Source organism: Pleurodeles waltl, chromosome 10 (genome assembly GCF_031143425.1).
Source record: "Pleurodeles waltl isolate 20211129_DDA chromosome 10, aPleWal1.hap1.20221129, whole genome shotgun sequence".
In the NCBI taxonomy this organism is placed as follows: domain Eukaryota; kingdom Metazoa; phylum Chordata; class Amphibia; order Caudata; family Salamandridae; genus Pleurodeles; species Pleurodeles waltl.
Genome location: NC_090449.1, coordinates 489,087,075 through 489,108,083, shown reverse-complemented (window position 1 = coordinate 489,108,083; position 21,009 = coordinate 489,087,075). Strand labels below are relative to the sequence as shown.

Below are 21,009 nucleotides of genomic sequence, written 5' to 3'. Positions count from 1 at the left end.
TGGGGGATCGAAGCTACCCCAAAGTCTTCCGATGATCGGTGTCGATGTACCTAACTATCCCGATACCGAACGGAACAATACCGACGCTTTCTTCCGAGATTCTGACTAACTTTCCGAACTGAAACACGGAGCGAAAAGGAATACGTCCGAACCCGACAGCGGAAAAAAACAATCTAAGATGGAGTAGACGCCCATGCGCAATGGAGCCGAAGAGGGAGGAGTCCTTCGGTCCCGTGACCGAAAAAGACTTCTTCGAAGAAAAACAACTTGTAATACTCCGAGCCCAACACCAGGCAGCGGACTGTGCTAAACATGTGTATCTGCAGCAACATATGCCATCGAACACATATTTACAATATATTGTACTGCAACAACCACAGGCTTATGAGGAGGAGGGAGGGCGCATGTGAATCTACAGCACTACATGCCACAAACAGATGTCTCGTAGGTAAGTAACATTTTCCATTTGATGGCATGTGTAGCTGTAGATACACATGCTTTGCGCAGACTGTAAAGCAGTCACCTCCCAAATAAGCAGTGGCTGGCCTGCAGGAGTTGGAGTAGCTTGAAATAATGTCATAAGGATTGCCTGGCCAACATTTGCTTTTTGACGAACTAGAACATCTACACAGTAATGTTTTGTAAATGTGTGTGGGGTAGACCAAGTAGAAGCTTTACAAATGTCTGCCATTGGTATGTTGCCTAAGAATGCCATTGAAGTTCCTTTTCTCCTAGTGGAATGTCTTTGTTTGGTGTGAAAGGGCTGATGTACTTATGTACTGTGCTGGTGGGACGGATTGACTGTCGACATCAGAATCTCAATCCAAGTCCAAATCTGCAATGGCGATTGTTACACGCGGTCTTACTTCTTCTTGCACGTTTTCTTCTCCAAAGATGTCGGGTGTGTGTTTGGATGACATGAATGTCATCTCCAGTCGACCTGTTCTTAGGTCCCAGAGAGTATTTTTGGATCGAAACGATCTACAAAAATTGCAGGTCTCTTCTCTGTGTTCCAGAGACAGACACAGATTACACACCAAATGCTGATCGGTGTATGGAAATTTGGTATGGCACCCAGGACAGAACCGAAATGGAGTCCGTTTCATCAGCCTAACATTGTTCGACTACAATGTGTCAAAGTAGGCCCAAGAAGGGTGGGGTCACCCCTAAGGGTGTGAAATCGACCCGGATGATCGGATCGAATATAAAGAGTGGAAAACCGATCTAAAATATACCGAACTGAGATCTACCGAAGCAAGAGGAAACACGTCTGAACCTGACAGTGGAATGAAAACAATCTAACGATGGACTTGATGCCCATGCGCACTATCACTGATAGGAAGAGTCACTCGATCTTGTGGCTTGAAAAGATTCTTCAAAGAAACACTCCGAGCCCAACAGTAGATGGCGGGCTTATGCAAAGCATGTGTATCTACAGCGGCACATGCCGTCAAACATGTATATGCTGAAACCAAGAGATATGGTACTCATTGAAACAGGAGTTAGGATACAAATTCCCCCGGAGCACTTTGGATTGATTGCTCCTTGATCTGGACTGGCAGTCAAGGGTATTCGAGTCTCGAAGGGAGTGACTGATGCAGAATAGCAAGGCAAAATTAAGGTAATTTTGCTGAACAGTGAAGACTATGATTTGATAATGCAACCTGGAGACAGAATTACTCAAATTGTGATCATTCCAGTATATGGAGGAGTAGTCAAAAAGGGGACTGACCCAGCCCTTTTTACAGTGCGAGGGAAGGAAGGCTTTGGCTCCAATTATAAGAATCCCAGTGCTAAGGTGTGGGTAGAATCCCAAAATTTTCCCCCTGAACCAGCAGAAATCATAGCAAAAGGGAAAGACAACATGGGCATAAAACCAGGACAAGAAAACTACGAACATATACCAGCTGATAAATGTTATTTGCGAGAGTAATCATGCTTGTCTCTTTTACAGATCATACTATGAGGTGCCTCTGTCCTGGTTGCACTTCATGGTGCGTTTGGGTGTGTCTGAATGGGGTTGGGAGGGACCGAAACCTCCCAGCTCCTAAGTAATAGACCGAAAGTGCCGATCAACACCTCTGCTTCATAGATCGGACAATATCTGGTTCTACTTGGCACGAACTGTGCTGAACAGGACCGATTTTTCCATGACAAATATGAAAAGTACTACCAATTTAATTTCCACCTGCCTAGTTGCCATTCCAAGTCCTGCTAGTGTTTTGCTGCAAATATTTAACATCAACAATAAGGATAAGGTGGTAGAAGAAAGTGACGTACATACCCATTTTTGCCTCTATGAGTATTGTTGGTACTGCCAAGACCCTATAGATGAAAGATGGAACAACCCGACACAGATGATCACTTAAAATGTCACTGCTGGTGACGTGTGTTATAATTTAACTTGTGATTCCAACAACATTGGCAAATGTACACAGATGCTACTCGAAGAGACTCAAACAACCTCATGAGAGTAAAACATCCTATGTGAGCGTAGAACTGACCAAATGTGCAAAAATGTAAATAACAGCACGTTCTGCAAAAATATAGTGTCTGCTGCTAGTCCTATTAAGCATGTCAAGTTACCTGCTGGATGGTTATTTTTTTGTGGAAATATCACTTATATGTATATCCCTGCAAATATAACAGGAGGGCTGTGTGCTTCTTACGCAGCTAGGACTTATGATGTTTCCACTACGCTCAGTATTACAAACTTGAAAAATAAGGGAGCCAGTTCAACTAAGTGAAGACTGTGACTCTTGAGTTCAGTTGCTACCTAGATCAGGATATGTAAGCTTAGGCCTTTCTATGTTAGGAGTCCCAGGATTAGCTGCCTATAATACTTGTGTTATTGATATACCAGCATGTCATATGGTTAAGAATATTAATCACACATCTAGTGGTTTGTCAGAACTATTACTAAATATACAAGGCTCTAGAAAAGCCGTTTTGCAGAATAAGCCTGTCATTGATTATTTGCTTTTAAAGCATGATCGTGGATGCTCAGAATTTGAAGGAATGTGTTGTTTTAATAAGATCATTCTAAATCTATCCATTCTCACATTGAAGCCTTGCATGAATTGGTGAAGGGGGTGAAACAAGATGTAGATAAAGGGTAGTGGGACTGGCTATTCAGCCGGCTGCCTGATTTTGGTCAGCTTTGCTCTATTTTAGATGGGATAATTATGGTAATCTATATTATAGTAATGCTATGTAGCTGTATACAATGCATGCCTAATCTGATATCTATGCTTCGACCAACAAAAGTTGATTTCAAACCAGTATGCTGTGAGAGTCAATGGTCAAAGGGTGGAGTGTAATGCTATTTAGATTTAGTCATCATTGACCATCGACTCCATTTTGTGCTAGCGATTCAATTTTGTGCCCTGCTGCAGTTGCAGGGCAGGTGTTTTTCCACACACAACTTGTTTTCCACACAGACCCTGTTTTTCTCTCCACAAGAACAGGGTCAGACAGTTCTGGAACATATTATGGGGCTGCGGACTAACAAGGTTGAGACTGTCTTATCAGAGGAATGTACAGCTCTGCCTCAAAACAAGCATGGGAGCCTACCCAGTTGTTTTGAATGTTTTCGACACAGACGAAGTACAGCAAGCATTTAATTTCACAACAGGGGGGTTTCCTAGAATTCTCTCCTCAAGCTTCTTTTAAGGTATAAAAGACAGGGAACTTTGGCCCTAAGACAGGATCTCACCTGTGGAGTGAACGAGCTGCAAAGGATCTCCTGATCCCAAATAAGAAGGGGGGGTGGGTCCTCCTGCCTTGGCTGATTAAAGGGTTCCTCGGTATGGCTGGCGAGGATGGTGATGTCTACCCTCAAAGTGATGCATTTTAATTCTTGATTATTTAGCTTATGTATACATGCTCTGTTGATATATTGCATATTCTTTTTCAAATCTTGAGCACTTGACATATTCGTTTATCTTTTCTTTGTGTATATACGCATGTTCTGCTGCATTTGAATTCTATCCTTATTCTCATATATTTGTGTAACTTTTATTTGATATTTGGGAATTGCCGTAATAAATGTATTTTTTAGACTAAGAATGCTGCATTCTTTTGGCACTGTGTCCTTTTAGTTCAAGTGAGAGCAATACACCTCCAAGCCAGGTCCTTCCTGGACTGGAAACAAGCAGTCTGGGAAAGGTTTCAGGATATCAACCCCATCAGCCAGGCTAGCTTGAATCCAGTGGTGCAGCAAGCAAGGGACCCACATCTGGGCATACATCCACCACTTATGGCAACTTTAGCAACACAAGATGATGATGGATGGAGTTCTGAAACTTTTCAAACACCTGCACCCCATTTGAGCTGCAAAACATGATGGCTGACTTTACTCCTGGAATATTTTGAACCTCTGTGTATGTGTCAATGCCGTTGTAAAACTACAAATATGTGGAATACTGAGAACTTAGATGAGTTTAAGATGGAGTTTTTATGGATAATCAAATTAATTACATCAAATTAGTCCATGTCAACCAAATTATTATTTTCTATTCTCCTCTATTATTTTCTATGTCATCTCAATACTTTTTCTTTATTTATTGAGTTTTGACTAGCAGCACCAGAAGGGAAACTGGTATTTTTGATTGCACCTAGCACTAGACGTTACTTCCCTATGTACCCCAAACAACGTTTTACAATGTTTAATTCAGTGAATTCCTAACTAAGGGTTGCTGTGGTTAAATTTGGGCTTTGTTATTTACCACATCCAAAACAATTTATTGTGACTGCCAGGGACGGATACTGTGGACACGTGCATGTATTGTGATCATAACTGGAGTTTCAAATAAACAGATTTATAGTTAAATTGTCAATCTACAAAGATATGGAGAGTCACGTTGGATCTGCAGATGTCAATAGAATAGCAAGTTAATACACCCTTGAAGGGCAGTAATTATTATCTGATACTGCTGCAAAGGCTAAGTACTGCTTAAATGCAATCAATTCACTATGAAGAAAGCTATTATCGACCCACACTGCATTACTGTAATGTCATGTTTATTGGACTGCCCAAGAAACTGGTGAATATATTATAGAAAATGCAACAAAAATGGCCAATAGAACAGAGGATAGGACAGCGCGTAGAACATTCAGCACAAAGGATCAAGCATGATTCCCAAAGCTACCTGGTTATTGGTCTCGGTCTATTTGAAAATGAGTGGTGCTTTAAGTTTCTAAAAGGATTCTAAGATCAGCAGTAAAGGACACATGGAGTTTCAACATATAAAAATACGACAGGAGGAAGATCTTTTTCAGTTAAAGGTGAAATGTTGTACAAATTAACTAATTCTCGGCATCATGGCCTTCAGAACATTTTTCAGCGGAGGGATTCCAACATAACATATGAAAACCTTAAATGTGGACATTTTGAGGAAATTATTTATCTGACTATGAGCCTATTAATGATATACTTTAAGCCACCCGAAGACACCAAGGATGTACAGAAACAGCAAAAAAAATCTCAAACAAAATTATGAAAATACAAACCATTGCATGAAACATAAGAAGCACTGTCCATCAATGGGGTTTTGCGTTTAACATGTGGATGTTACCCAAAGCCCACAATGTACTATGGTAAGAACTCTATATTAGTTCATATATTCTCTCCATAACTATCCAATCCCTCTCTTACTTCTGCGTCTTAAAAACCTAAGCCCCACTGTCTCTTGACACTACAGTCACTGCCCTGGCATGCTCTGCATAGCATAATTTGGAGTTCTAAGATGTCTACTATTACTGTATAATCAGTAGCTGCATTGTCATAGTCGAGCTCACAGAACTTAAAATGATGTGAGGGAGAAACTACAAGCACCAACTCATACATTGCTATTAGCTAAAAAGCCAGGGCTGAATAAATGTACTTCTGAGAGGGTCATTTGGCAAGCCTACATTTTTTTTAAAACATCATTATCTGACCATGGAGTAACACTCCTTTCGAGAGTTCTGTGGATCTCAATAAATCAAATCACTCAATGCCAAAAATAATGTATTCAGTAAGATGTGTTAAAGGTACTGCTGCTGTGATCCTGGTTTTCCTGATTCTACAGAAATAGTTCCTAACTCATGAACTTAGCTTAGAGCAGGTAAGCACTTTACCTGCTTCAGTTGTGGCTGGAGTCCTGGGCTGGGAAGTTGTGATGAGGCAGCAGGTACATTAAAGCTAGATGCTTGCAATCCTGTCGACATTTCAAGTTGTTCTTGGACGCTGGGGTCTGCCTATGAAATACATATAATATTAACCAAAAAAGGCACTTTACCAAGATGTGCAAGCAATATCATACACGTCACATGAAGATATAAAATGCTTCTAAATCAAACTCAATTCCCAATCTTTTGAGGTTTAAGATGCTGCCCATCACAAACACATTGTTCCTTGTATCTTAAGCACAGTGATGAGTGTGCTAAATTTCATATGACAAAGCCTCTTAACCGCTTACAGCCTCATAGATATAGATTATTAAAACATCCTGTCAGAATACAAAGCTTCCCATCCCACTGATTGGATGATCATCCACTTGGTCTTATTTTAAGTGTGAGCCACATGTGCCCTTTCTCTTCAGTAGTGTTGGCTATGTGCTCTAAAAATTCAGAGCCATACAAACACTGCACATTCGAGAATTTGTTTTGCAGTGGACTGTGGTTTAAGATTTTGTCACAAAGATATAGGTTCTCCTCCGGTCATCAGACAGCAAGCTGTTGTAACCAATGGCTGTACAGATATCTCATGCTGTCTTATAGCTTGAGAATGCTTCATGCTGATGTATGCACTGTTTCACATTACAAACTGCAAACCTTGCCACATCCTTTCACTAGAGCTGTAAATTTCAGTGTATCGGTGATAAGTGATAACATTAACTGTACTTTGTGGCACTAACCAACTCTAAAAAGGCACAGAGAGCTAGATGCCCGTAGGAGAATCTACCCGAGTTTGTTTCTTACCATAAGACAATGGCTTATTTGTGTCCAAAATTGAATCAATTACTCTGAGGGTTGGCCCATACAGTTCAGCTCTGTGTTGAGGTATTCCCAAATGTTGTTAGGATTCAAAGCAGTCATCCACAGTATTTTGCTTCACCATCTATTCTAAGCCTCAAGAGCACCAATCTGTCCTTTGAAGGGCCACACTTTGACTTTAGCAGTCATAAACAGTGCAGTAAAATTATTTTCTTCCAGTTTTCATTCTCTCTGGTCATGTGGAGCATCCTTTGCATCGCATTTGACCTCTTACCCTTTTCAACATGTAGATGTACCCTCTTATTTCCAATCCCTGATGGCATAGTGGTACTTTGTTCTTGCGTTATTAAACTCACTTTTACTAATGTTGTTGTAACGCTTCCTCCATAACCTTTCTGCCCATTTGGAGACTTTTTCTAAAGCCTGGAGCTCGGCTGAAAACCATGGTTCCTTCCCTTTGGGGCGTGATGGCTTTAGTTATCTCTCAGTCACCAGGATATCTGACGACTTTGAAATCCAAAACTCAAAACTGTGTATTTGTTTGTTATATCCCTTGTCATTTCAGAAATGGAGAAGGAAAGCATACTTTCCAAATCTATTACATCCAGTCTTGACCAGTTCTGAGTGAATCTAGGGTTGGTAGGTACCACATCTATGTGTTTTGATTTGGTTAGATAAAAAGTAATTATTTTATGGTCCGACCAAATAGTATCTATGGGAGTACTTGTGAGTAAACTAGGTGAGTTGAAGAAAATGGGATACAGTAGATGTCCTTGGTTATGAGTAAGGCCATTAAGGAGCTGTGTTAGTTGGATCGCTTCAGGTTCATTGAGAAGTTGTTAATTATTTTGTCATTTCTATTTTCGAAATGAAGATCGAGGTCTCCTAATACCGAGAAATTGGCTGTCTTAAGACTGTAACCAGCCGCAGCATCTGCAAGTGCTTGTATAAATTGAGTAGCTGGGTCAGGAGGGCGATAGATAAGTGTGACTAAAAATTAAGGTGGGTACTAGCTCCTGGAAAAATAACACCCCTTCGCATCCAGGGAATGGTATGGGGTTAAATTTAGCTTTGGTTTCCTCTATGTATATGATTACCAGCGGTGTGGTCCCTGCGCACATCCGCGCCCTGCGATCATTATGTAGCCGGGCTGTGTGTTATTAGCAATTCAACAACTAGTGTGCTAACCACAATGGTGCCCGTCTAGTAAATATAAATATATATATATATATATATATATATATATATATATATATATATATATATATATATATACACACACACACACACACACACACACACACACACACACACACACACATATATATATATAGCTCAGTTAAAATGTTTAAAATTATTTGCAGCAAATCTAATTGAAAAACACTTTAAAACACATTAAAAGACCAACAGCTAAAACGGTAATGCAGCAGCAGTTACCTGTGGCTAACTGCGCATCTGCGCCTCAGAGCACGTTAAATAGCCGGGATGTGTGTGATTAGTGCTTCAACAACTAGCTTGCTAACCAAAATGGCACCTGTTTTGTGGGTAATAGGTGAGGCACTGAACATGGCTGCCCCTGATACAGTGAATTGAAAGACACGAGGTAAGTGCAATATTTAAATTTATTTGTGGCAAATCTGATTTGAAAACAAACTTAAATGCATTAAAAGACAAACAGCTAAAATGGTAACACAGCATTAGTTACCTGTGGCTAGCTGTGTATTCGCACCCCGGAGTTCAGTAAGTAGCTAGGCCGCAAAGGACAATCCATCTGGAAATGGTTCATTTGTGCACTGTGTTTCCATTCTTTGCCCCAGAGAACTCCCACAATGACTTGGTTGCCCATCTGATGGGCGTTGGTACACTCAATGTAAAAGCTCATAGCTCTCTTCGAGTATAGGTGATGGAGTCTCTCTTCCTTCTTAGATGGATGAAGTAGGGAGAAGAACACTGGAAAAGTGATAGTCTGTCCAATGTGGAAAGGAGTTACAACATTTGGGATGAACCCTGCCTAAGTCCATAACACTAGCTTTCCCATAAAAAAAGAGTATGTGTTGGTTGCTGGATACAAAAGTGCGTGCAGCTTATTCACACTGCAAACTGACATGACTGCTATGAGGAACACTGCCTTAAATGTGAGCAATCTCAGAGACTAACTGTGCATTGGCTTGAATAGGGTGTACATCAGGAATGTGAGAACAACATTTGGTCCAACTGAGGTATCGCAGAAGGTTTTACTGGAACATGTGGGCCAAACCTTTAAGAAAACTCATCACAACATGTGATGATCAATGTAACGTAAAAAGGACAATATGGCTGACAGATAATGTTTAATTGTCACCACAGCAAGGACTTGCAGGGCTAGAGAAGATAAGACAACTGGGCACGCAAGGGTTGGATATGCCAAGAACAACAATGGATATCGAACTTCTCCCAGAGCCCCATATTGATGGTTTTAGTGTAGGGACACCTGGCTGCCAAAATGACTTTCAGTACTTCGGAAGAGAAATCAAAGACCGTCAACTGTACAAGCATGAAGGTGTAAGTTGTGCAGGCTCAGGCATAGAACTCTGCTCTGTTGCTGAGACAAGAGACCCTCCCGAAGAGACAGGCGGATTGGAGGATGGATGCTCATGCCCTGAAGTTCCATGTACCACACTCTCCTGGCCCAATCTGGCACCACTAGGATGACCTCTGCCCAGTCATTCCTGATAATCTTCAGAATTTTGGACAGGAGCGGGTCGAGAAGGGAAGGAGTACAGAAGTCCAGAGGTCCAGCTGAACTGAAATACATCTCTGAGCAAGAACTGCATTGGAAACTTCAACCCATAAAGCATGGCAATTGCACATTCTCTACAGTGTTGAAAAGATCGGGCGGATTGTTCCCCATTGCTGGAAGACACCCTTCACCCCCTCTGGGTATAGCCGCCATTCATGTACCGCTAGGCAACACTGTTGAGTTAGTCCAGCCTTTAGTGTCAAGCGAATCACCTGTAACTTCAACTTACTGATGTGGAGGTGGGTTTCTGCCAGAGACTAGAGTTCTCTTATCTTCACTCCTCCCAGATGACCTCCCCTACCCAGCAACAAAGCATGCATCACGATCATTAGATCTGGGTGGAGTAGGGTGAGGGGTCTGCCACTGGTCTAGAAGCTATTACTGCAGGCCTTTCGGTGCCTCCTCCGACACCTGGCAAAATCCTTGGTGCTGACACTTAAAATCCCACTGCAGAGCTGGTATGGCCCACTAGCAGGACGCAGGAGGCCAAGAAGCCAGATTAAAGGTTGAAACATCAGGATCATAGCCCAAACATTCTGGACTCACTGAGGCAGAGGGAAAGCTCAAATAAGCAATGTATCAAGGATGGCTCCAATTACAGGAAACCTCTGTAAAGAAGTCAGGTGTGATTTCAGGATACTTTTGGAGAACCCCAGAGATGTGGATGTTGTCTGGGAGTGGGTCACAACTGTTTGAGGTGAGCTGGTCTTTAGCAGCCAGTCAAGTCATCGAGGTATGGGGAGATTGGTATTCCCAACCTTCAAAGATGTGCCGCCACTGCCACAACACTTTAGTGAACACCTGAGGGGCACTGTTGAGGCCAAGGGGGAGCACAGGGAAATTGAAGTGCTTTTGACCTACCGGAAACCATAGGTCGCACCTTTGAGACTGCAGCACAGGGATGTGGAGTAGATGTCCAGCAAGCCTAACACCAAAGTCCAGTTGCATGTATTCACAGTAGACATAACATGGGCCAGAGTGAATATCTTCAACTTGTCCTTCTTGAGCAAAATGTTCATAGGCAAAAGGTCTAACATCAGATAAAGTCCTCTGTTTTTCTAGAGCACCAGAAAGCAACAAGTGTACAGTCAGTCCCGACCTCTGACGCCTGCACCCTCTGTATAGCTTCCTTGTGCAAGAGAGCCTGAACTTCCATCCACAGAATGAACAAGTGGAACTCCAGAAGCTGTTGGGGTGTAGGAGGTATGTTTGGAGAGGTGGACATCTGATGTGATGCTTTGCCACTCATTAAAGTAATGGCTTTTGCAGCCTTCAACTGTGTGGCAGTGTGCTGCTAAGAACATAATAAAGAGGTTTTGCAGCTGCGGCAGTAGAAATTGGTTGGGTAATTCACTGCGCGTGGGGGCCTGGGCACTGTCAGCCGGATCACCCACCTCTACCTCAAAATGCTTGAGAGGCATATTGGTGCGAAGACAGGGTGTGGCACTGCTGTTTGATGTCTCTTCTGAAACTTCGAAAGGGGCGATATTTTGGGGGAGACTGTTGTAACAGTGGTGCGATGCGTAGACAGCTCGCTGTTGCCTTACTTTCTTTGATGCATTCTAGTACCAAGTCTGTCTCCAAAGAAGGTTATTGGGGACTATGGCCAAGATTTAATTTACCATGTCCCACAAATCATGTAGATAATGACACAGGAGGCAACTTGAATTTATGGACCTGAAGGCAAGGCTAGCAGAGAAGAACATTGCTTCCTGAGCGATCCATGAGTTATAGCTCTGTCTGTTGGGGTGGTTGGAAATGCATTTGGGTTATGTCTACTTGTGCAGGTTTGAACCATCAGGCCGTCTGGAGTTGGGTGCTGGAGCTGGTCTGAGTGGTCTGACTGTCTGTTTGTTGAGAGGAGCGCAAGATCCTGGCTTCGCACACATGCACAAAAGGGTGCCTCTAAGTGGCTCAGTGGTAGGAGTGGTTCTGAACAGGCCTGCTCTACTGCACAACTGTTTGTTTTGATATTCACTGATTCTGGCTGGAGAAATATATTTTTGGCATAATACTTTTGCAATTCATCTTCATCATCATGTATCTCCAGGTCTGAAACTCCGTATGGTATTGGAAGCATGTCAGAGTCAGAATGAGGTTGTGGAACAGGTCAAGGACTCAAGGTGGACGTGCCTTCGATTGCAGGTGTGGTGGCTTCGCTTTGGAGTCCAAATGGACTATGGGCTTTCCCCTCCAATGCAGTGTTCAGCACAATATGAGGATTCAGGTGGGATTCAGTCTTAAAGTCGGATCATGAGGTACAGTCCGCGACTGATCCACTGGTGGTAACCCAACTGGACATAACCCAATGGTCCAGAAGACAGGCCAGAGGGCAACAGAAGGTTACCGAAAATCTACAACATAGCCTTATTGAAGAATTGTATCTACTGCGGTGTCACCAATGGCGCTATTTGTTTGGGCTTAATCAGGACTAGCAACGCTATTGATTCCAAAGTGGATGACTGGGACCAAGATCTGGGAGGTGGTACTCTGACATTTGTGCAAAATCTCCTGACAAAAATGGTGGGAAGAAGGGGATCCATGTTTTGACATCTTGTGCTTTTTCTTAATGAACTCATCAGAGGATTTGGAGTGGAATGACTTCTTACTCAGAACAGCTTTGGGACCGAGAACACATACACATCCTTGATTTTAACAAGGACATCCAAGACTTCTTGTGATGCTCTGCAACATATATTTTGGCCCCGAGGTCCTGGATGGCCTTCGGACTTATTGGTATGCCTTTGCCGTATGACTGAGTCATGTGAGCAGCCCAGACACCAGAGACAGACATCTCCAAGGCATATTCACTGACATATGTTTGTGGCATCCCTTGCAGGGTTTAAAAGCTGTAATTTTAGAGGCAAACGTCCTTTGTAGAGTGGGGATACATTTGTAAAGGTTTTATGTCAGGTAACAGAAATCGAGAGAGAAAGTTGCAGATCAGAAGGCGTGTAAAGAAATGAAATGATGCGGACGTGGGGAGTGGAAATTATTTTGTGGCCCCATTGTTATTTCCGGAGTCGGACGGACCTGACATGGAGCAGCATGATGCCACTTATTAGCACAAGAGGGAATTTCTGAAAAAATCTCCAGATTCAGCCTGGTGCTATTCACAAGGTGAGGAATCTGCATTTAGAAGTATCCATCAGAAAAACTGAATAAAGGCATACAAGCCTGACTGTAAATTGCTCTAGGTTTGGTTCCTTCTAAGCCAATCACATTTATATGTTTCATTTTTGCTCGAAGTTGGAGACATTCCAGCCTGCCCTTTTGTAAAAAATCTGTTTATTAAAACTCAAGCTAAGGAGAACACTAGAACTTGGGTGATCTATAGTGAGGGAAAAACAGATTATTTTGTTTATTTAAGCTAGAAACTGTAGTTAAGCTTTTAAAGCCAATGTTTTGTGTTCCACACACGGCGAGCTGCCTTTGGGATTAACTTCCTTCAAGCCAGTGTATTGCTTGAGTGAGTCCCTTTTAGCCCTTTGGTTTGAGACTTGTTCCAACAAATATTGATTCAACCTTTGGAGTATTAGTCTTGCAGTTATGCTGTTTTTCTGTATCTTTCAATGACTAGGAAGAGCTTCCACTGAAATGTACGAGAGACAATTTTACATTTGAAAAAGTACATTGGGCAATGCCTTTTGTCATTTTCAGATGTTAACCTCATTAATACATTGTACACAAAAAACAATACTTTTTTGCTATTTTCATCACTGCAAGATACACTGGTTCAACTTTATGCCAAAACACAAGAATACTCATGACACAAAATAACTGTTATGCCAATGATGTTGGGGAAGCCTGCAATGCTGCTCCCCATGATCTATCAGTGTTGGGAGTGTGTTACTGAAAATTAATAAAAATCCTTCCACTATGAAACGTCAAAAGAATTAGCAATTCAACAATTATTGAATTTTGGAAGCCTATATGATCGGGCTAGTGTGCTTTGTTTCCTAATAATCAACATTTTTTACTAAAATACAAATAAAAAGATAACTGATTATTTGAGTTTATTTTGAAGACAATAATTCTTTCGAAAATATTTCACATTTGTAATGCTATGTTAAGACTTGGTGGTGGGTGTTTTTAATACTAAGGTCCAATCACAATCAGTCTTAATTTTACTTTCTTGCCTCAAGTCATTCTTCTGCGAAATCAGAATAACTGAAAGCATTAATTATGCCAACGGTGGAAACCACAATTAGGATTAGAACATGATGAGAACATTTTTCTTGGAATTAGAGCGGGACTTTGGTTTATGGTAATGGTCATACTGAATACTTCAGCACCATTTCTGGAACTGAAACGCATGGATAAAGGTCAACGTGAGACCTAAGTGGTGAGTATCAGATCATGGGGATGCTGACATTTTTCAGGTTTGGAAACAAAACAATGTATTTATACCTTCCTTTATTTTTGACAGATAATGCACAAGGTATCACTACTCCAAGATATATCCCCTCTTCACGTTTCTGAAACGCAACTCACAGAGTTAAATATAAAATATTGCCCGTATCTCCCTGAAATAGATGAAACAGCAATATAAACGCAATCTGTGTAGAGTAAATAAGGTGTACAGTTAAATGATTCCTTCTATAATCGCCATGGAAAATGGCTTGCTCCAATGCATCAGCCTTCTACATTTTAATCACCATGACCTTAAAAAGTTCTTTATGCTAACTTTTTCTTGCACCCCTCATGGAGGTAGAAGCCGGGAAGTACTGTGATCTTGCTTCTGTGTGGCTGTTCCCCATTCATCTCCTGTGTTTTCCTGTGGAATTGGCAGCTTCCTCAAGTTCCTTCCCTGGCTCACAATTATTGTAAGGTGGGATCTCCGCCATTCCAGGAACTCCCCGTTTTTTCCCTTGCATCAGAGACAGCGGAAATGCAGGCAGGGTTGCAGTGTTTCCTCCCTTGCCCGTAAAGGTCGCTCATGGGCAAGCAATGAGATACAGTACCATACTCCTTTTGAACAGGACACTGGTGGGTGGATAGATGGATACAGGCAGTTGCAGAGAAAGCTGTAAGTGTGAGTTGACGGATTAATGCTTGGGAGAGGGTAGATAGATAGGGGGTTGGATGATGGATGCATAGGTGTTGGCAGACATGGAGTAGGTGAGGAATGCCTGTGCATGGAAGAATAAACAGATGAACGCATGGGTGAATTAATGTCAGAAGATGGGCTGACAGACAGTTGATAGTGGGTGGACAGATGTGTGCATAACAAGTGTGGGCAGAAGGATGCACAGAAGTGGTTGCACACAGTTAAGCACATCATTTCTGATTGCAATGATGTGCTTGTAAAAATGTATTTTATGAACAAAAGTACATAGTTAGCTAACAAGATTCCACCTTCTTAACTTACAATGGTGTGTTGTTGTAGATTTTCTCCATTTAGCTAGTGACCCTTTGTATAATTAAAATTCAGCTATGCAAGGCCTTCTAGAGAAAGTTGGATCAACCACTGAAAGGAGGCACCCACATTTGTCTCAGCCAGGATCCTGTGACTTAAGAAATCAGACCCAAACGGCCAACAGAATGTGAATCAAACAAAACATGATGGAAGAACACTGGGACTTATGGAGATCAACAATGGAACAAGCACTAATAGTCGAAGCCTACAACCAAACATTCAAGACACAGCTAAAGATTATGCTTTTGACTGCTTCCACAGAGCAAGACTAGCGCCAACAAACATGCCCAAAACATCAAGCTCTAGCATGCTAAGATTACAGGTCATCCAAAATGATTGACAGTCAAAGCTGACACCATATACACTGAGTAACAACTGAGCAAAGGGTCTTGAAAAGACAAAGTGCAAGAGTAGCTGTAGCGCAGCTGTTATTCACAAGGACAGTTGCAGTAAGAGAAGATTTCTATATGCACTTCTGGGGATGTATGTGAATTCTCTGAAAGTTAGATGTACACTGCAAACCATCAAGAGATTAAGTGGATGCGCAAAGAAGAAGTAACTAGGAGAACTCAATCAGGAACATGAAAGAGAGTTATTCCTCACTGGGTCATGTAGATTTGGTTAGAAGAATGTTTTGCTTAATTTCTATAAAAAGCAGATGATGCCAACAGAGGAAACAGGATTTTCAGGAAATGTAGGAGCTCACTCTCCTAGTGTAAACTGTGCCATACATAGGTTTCTGTATACCATTTCCTAGCTCTTGCCAGACTTGGTGAGCCAAAATAAACAACTTGAAGGATATGACAAGTTGGAGTACAGACAAAAGTCTGATATAAACTCACTTTTCATTCCTGCCTCTCTGCAGAAAGACAAAATAAAATGGACAACCTTCCTAAAAGAATTAAGGAAAACACCCTGAGGAAGGGAGGCATAACACAGCATGTTCGAAACTCATGTTGTTACTGTCGCAGGCAACCAGTATCACCCAGGTGGTGCAAGTCACTAACACCTTGGTAAACAAACTTTCATGGGAGGTGAAAGAAGGTGTTACTTTTCGGACACTTGATACTCAGCCCTTTCCCTCTAAACAGCCCAAACACAGCTTGTTAGCCCCACTACAACAGCCATGAGAAGACCAGCAAGAGCTAAACATCAATACCCATGGCTGCTAAAGAATAGTAACCATGCAAAAGTTGTCCACTTCTCACCTTGCCTCAGGTGCTGTGTGAATGCCAATACCTAATTACCTAATTCTGGCTTTAACTTACATGGAACCACAGCCTCAGCCACCCTATCCTTCCAGCGGCAAAAAAAAAGGGAGGGGGGGGGGGGGGGTGCTCAGCCACAATAAATCGGTCTCTATGCGAGTTACCATGTAGGTTCTGCAACACATTTGTTTACATGCTATTTGTGAGGTATAGATGGAAATATGCTTTAGGTGCTATCCAATCTATTGTTTACACTGATGAACATGATTTGCAGCTGTGGAAAGCAACGGCAAACTTTACAATTTACTGCAAGTAGAAGGTGGAAGGAGGACACAAACTGCCCTACTGCTTTTCAGCCAAACTGAAACATGACTTCTACTATTTATCCAGAACACTGGCAGAATATCTGTATGTATGTAGTATTTATATAGCACGATCCTAGCCAAAAGGCAATGGAGCGCTGTACATGGTCAAGGACGAGCATAAAGTCAACGCGTGATGGGTGAGGTAGCTTATTTGTGGATTGTTAATGCACTATAATGAAGGAGCTCTTTAAAAGAAGGGTGCCCTCAGCTCTTTATTAAATTGAAGCAGCTTTGGGGCAGTCATGATTGATACGAAGAAATTATTCCAGCTCCTGGGTGCATAGATGTAAAAGATATGCTGCCTTGTTTGTTTTTTTTGTTTTTTTAAACGTCTTACTCTGCAGTCTGGTGGATCATCTTTAAGGCATGCATCAAAAACTCAGTATTACAACAATTAGTAAGTAGCCTTTCATAAAGAAAAATTGCCTATTTCAGGATGATCCCACCAAATACTTCCAGCTCTGCATTACAAATCTGAATGGTGAGGGCTTTTTAAGTATAGTATAATTGGAACTGGACGCAAACCGGAAGCGGTAACAACCAGTATTGTCAACTTGCAGAGTGCCCTTAAATATACAGCTTTCAACCTGTAGGACAAGCCTTCTGAAGGGAGGCGGAGTCCCTCTGATACAGAAAAGGTGATGCTTGTCCATAACTGGAATATGGGACAAATCCTGAAATTAGCATAAATGAAAACTATTTAATCATTTTAAATAGCTCTCCTGCAACATAAAGTATCAGGGTTACTGACAGATGATTCAATTGATCACATTACATATTAGCGAAGAAGAACATTTTGAACAATAGAAGGAAGTATAGATTTCTTGAAACTCCTAAAGAAACATTAGGGTTTAGAATGATATTTTGGTCGCTCATTGGAAAATCTTAGGAGGGTATCAAAGGTTAGAAAAACATGTTGGTAGATACTAGTAGAAAAGGAGGGAGAACGACTATTATCTTATAAAAAGTGCTTTCTAGAAGTGAAAATGAGTGGTTCTCTCTAAAAGTCAAGACTCAGAATGTTCCACGCAGCAGCAGCTGAAAATATGCTTCTAGAAAAAAAGATGCTCTGAATCTATTTACTTTCAACTGTAGGTAAATTCAGCCTGGAAGAAATCTCAGGCTTCCAAATAAGATCAGATAAGTAGAGGGACTTGCTCAGGTGAATCGCTTTGTGGGAGATGCAGCAAACATTGAAAATGAGAGGCAGCAGAACTTGAAACTGCTCCTTGGTTTTATTAAAAGCCAGTAGGTCAAAAACATACTGGGGGGAAGTAGTCAAATTTTATTTCGGTTGTAATGAAACTGGAAGCTACATGGAGTGGTACAAGTAAGGAATGTGGAACGCCTGCTAGGGAAGCATTTCTCAGGTTTGACACGGAGATGCCAAGAACTTGAACTGCTCTTATGAGAAGATTAAGTGATTCAGTCACGGAAAGCAGAAATTAGCAGCTTGGCCATCCGGTTGATGTGTGATGAGAGAGCGAGGATAGAAATCATGGTGAAGCTAAGTTAATGTGGCAGTTTGACAAATGGAGAAGTCTTCTAATATTCAACTGGTTGTGGACTGGCTGTAAAAGTATTCAAGGGTGTTTGGGGAGTAGGCACTCTGTTGTTTTGCAACTTATCATGAGGGACTTGAGACTCCCATTATGCAACTTCCACCTACGCAACACTAAGGAAAAATTAGGGAGAAGAGTGGAGATGTCCTCAACTTTCAACATTTTTTAGTATATTCGTGTGCCCTGAACATATTGGGGCATAGAGGAATTCAAAGGCTCAAGGGGCCAGGTGAAAGCATCACGCCCTAGGAGGCACCACAAGTCATTTCAGATATTCTTGTGACATCTTTTACAATCTTCAATATTAAATGTCTGTTGGTAAGAAAGTACAAAAAATATCTCAGTAACTGACCATTAAAAGACTGTGGAGTGTTGTAGAATACAGATCAACCTGACATGATTAGCTTTGTCGAAAGCTGTGGACAAGTCTATAAGTATGAGTAACAAGGGACTCCTTTATCCAGTTTGTAGCGCAAGTCAACCAAGTTTTTAAGTGCTGCTGTACTTATGATGAACCTACCAAGAAATCCTATTTGGTAGCCTGCACATAGATGTCCCCTTGGCATGATGGCATTCAAACTATTTGCAATACATCTATATAAGTATTCCCTAGTAAATGAAAGTTGGATACAAGTCAAAAGGTGCAAAACCGATCCGGATGGTGAGTGGGTTTTTTGAGGATGGAGAATAATTGTCCAGGATTTATGGAGTCTGGAAAATTTGCTGCGTGAAAAATGTGTTCATCTGTTTGGACCAGGTAAATTCAAAGATGTGGAAGTTTTCTTTGATGATAGTCATATGCTAATGATCTTGAAAATACATTTGATGATTGAAGCAGCTTAACTCTGGGTGATAGATCTCTTTATTGAAGGAAAAATAATTGCATGTGTTTGTAGCTATTCATGAGGGATATCTCTCTATACAGAGTAAGATCTGAATCGATGTCTGATGGAACATAACTTGGTGAATAAGTAGTGGAGGAATATCTTACATTTAGTGAGCTAGGGTTAGTGTATAGATTCCAGGCAAAGCACAGTATTTTTCTGAATGTGCCAGAAGAGGAGTAAAACATGTTACCAAAGGTGTTCTTTTGCTCTTGTATAATGTTAGATTTATCCAAGAGGCCAGAATGTGTGTAATCTTTCTTGTCCTATTCAGTTGGGAAGTACAAGGTGCTGTGAAATCCGCCATTAGTTTACCATGTTTCCAGTCAGTCTTCTCTTATGTCAGGACTCAAGAAACCACCATTTCCTTGATTCTTTGACATTTTCAGGTTTGTTTTAGTTCGACAAGATGACTAGTTATGAGAATTCTTATGCCCAGCCGCCACAGAGAACATGATTCACCCAACACAAGTCGTCTGCAACACGCTATTGGACTACTTTCACCACAAGGGCACTGACATCTACAGCAATTTCGACCCCCAACCCACCGTCCTCAACCACCCCCACACCCTATCCTACCACGCCCCCCCCCCCCTCACAGGATGACCGAATGGAAGCAGCTTTCTACCGAGGACACCCTCTTCATCATGGCCTCCATCCACTCCGGATCCCCCACAGACTCCTGCACGCAATGTATCTACAACCTAGGAGGAGAAACAATCAGAGCTGCACCCGCAGAATTCCTCAACACCTCCAACTCCACAGCCACTGTCCCAGGCTCTTGGAAGCACGCCCAGGTCAAGCCCCTCCTCAAGAAACCCTCAGCAGACCCCACCGAACTCAAGAACTACTGCCCCATCTTGCTCCTCCCGTTCCCCACCAAGGTCCTGGAAAAGGCCATCAACTGCCAGCTCAAGGCCCATCTCGAACACCACAACATGCTCGACCTATCCAAATAACGATTCCGGCCCAATTACAGCACCGAAACCGTGCTGATCGCAGCAACAGACGACATCAGTCGCCTCCTCAACCAAGGAGCCAGAGCGGCCCTCATCCTCCTTGACTTATCTACGACCTTTGACACCGCCTCACGCCACTCTCTTATCTCCCGACTCCACAAAACTGGTATCCAAACATCGCACCAGATGCATTGCCTTCTCTTCTCCGGCCGAAGCTAGAGGATCCTCCTCCCTCCCTACGTCTCTGCAGCCAAAGATGTCATCTGCGACAACCCTAGGGCTCCTCCCTCAGCCCCGCCCTCTTCAATATCTACAGGACGCCACGTGCAGACATCACACGCACCTAGCTCGTCTTCTCCCTCTCGAACAGTACCGCACGATCCAACTTCCAGAACACTATGGCCGACATTGCCTCCTGGATGAGGACCAACTGCCTTAAGCTGGGCTCGAACAAAAACAGAGATCCTCATCTTCGTGGACAAGCCCTCCCCCAGGAACGACACATGGTGGCCCTCCGCCCTCGGACTCCCACCCACTCCCACCAGCAACGAACACAACCTCAGAATCATTCTGGACACCCAACTGACCATGGAGAAACAGATCAACGCCATCTCCTCTGCCTGCTTCCACATCCTCCACATGCTCCACAGGATTTTCAATTGGATCCCCATCTCCACCAGGAAAATAGTAACCCAGGCCCTTGTCTCCAGTCGACTCGACTACGAAAACACAATATACGCAGGAACCATTAAACAAATCATGAGCCGCCTCCAAACCATCCAGAACGCAGCAGCAAGACTTGTCCTCCTCCTTAACCTCCCCAGAAGAACCAGCATCACCCCTCACCTCAGGGCT

General features: G+C 42.3%; 1 protein-coding gene across 13 annotated transcripts in view; it reads right to left on the bottom strand.

The window, feature by feature from the left end:
* LOC138261643 (uncharacterized) overlaps window positions 1-21,009 on the bottom strand; it is a 1,036,964-nt gene that overhangs the window by 903,998 nt on the left and 111,957 nt on the right. For all 13 annotated transcript variants that reach the window (XM_069210793.1, XM_069210797.1, XM_069210802.1 and 10 more), the window contains one exon: window positions 6,121-6,240. In XM_069210793.1, the coding sequence (XP_069066894.1) occupies window positions 6,121-6,240 (120 nt within the window). The remainder of the gene's footprint in view (window positions 1-6,120; window positions 6,241-21,009) is intronic.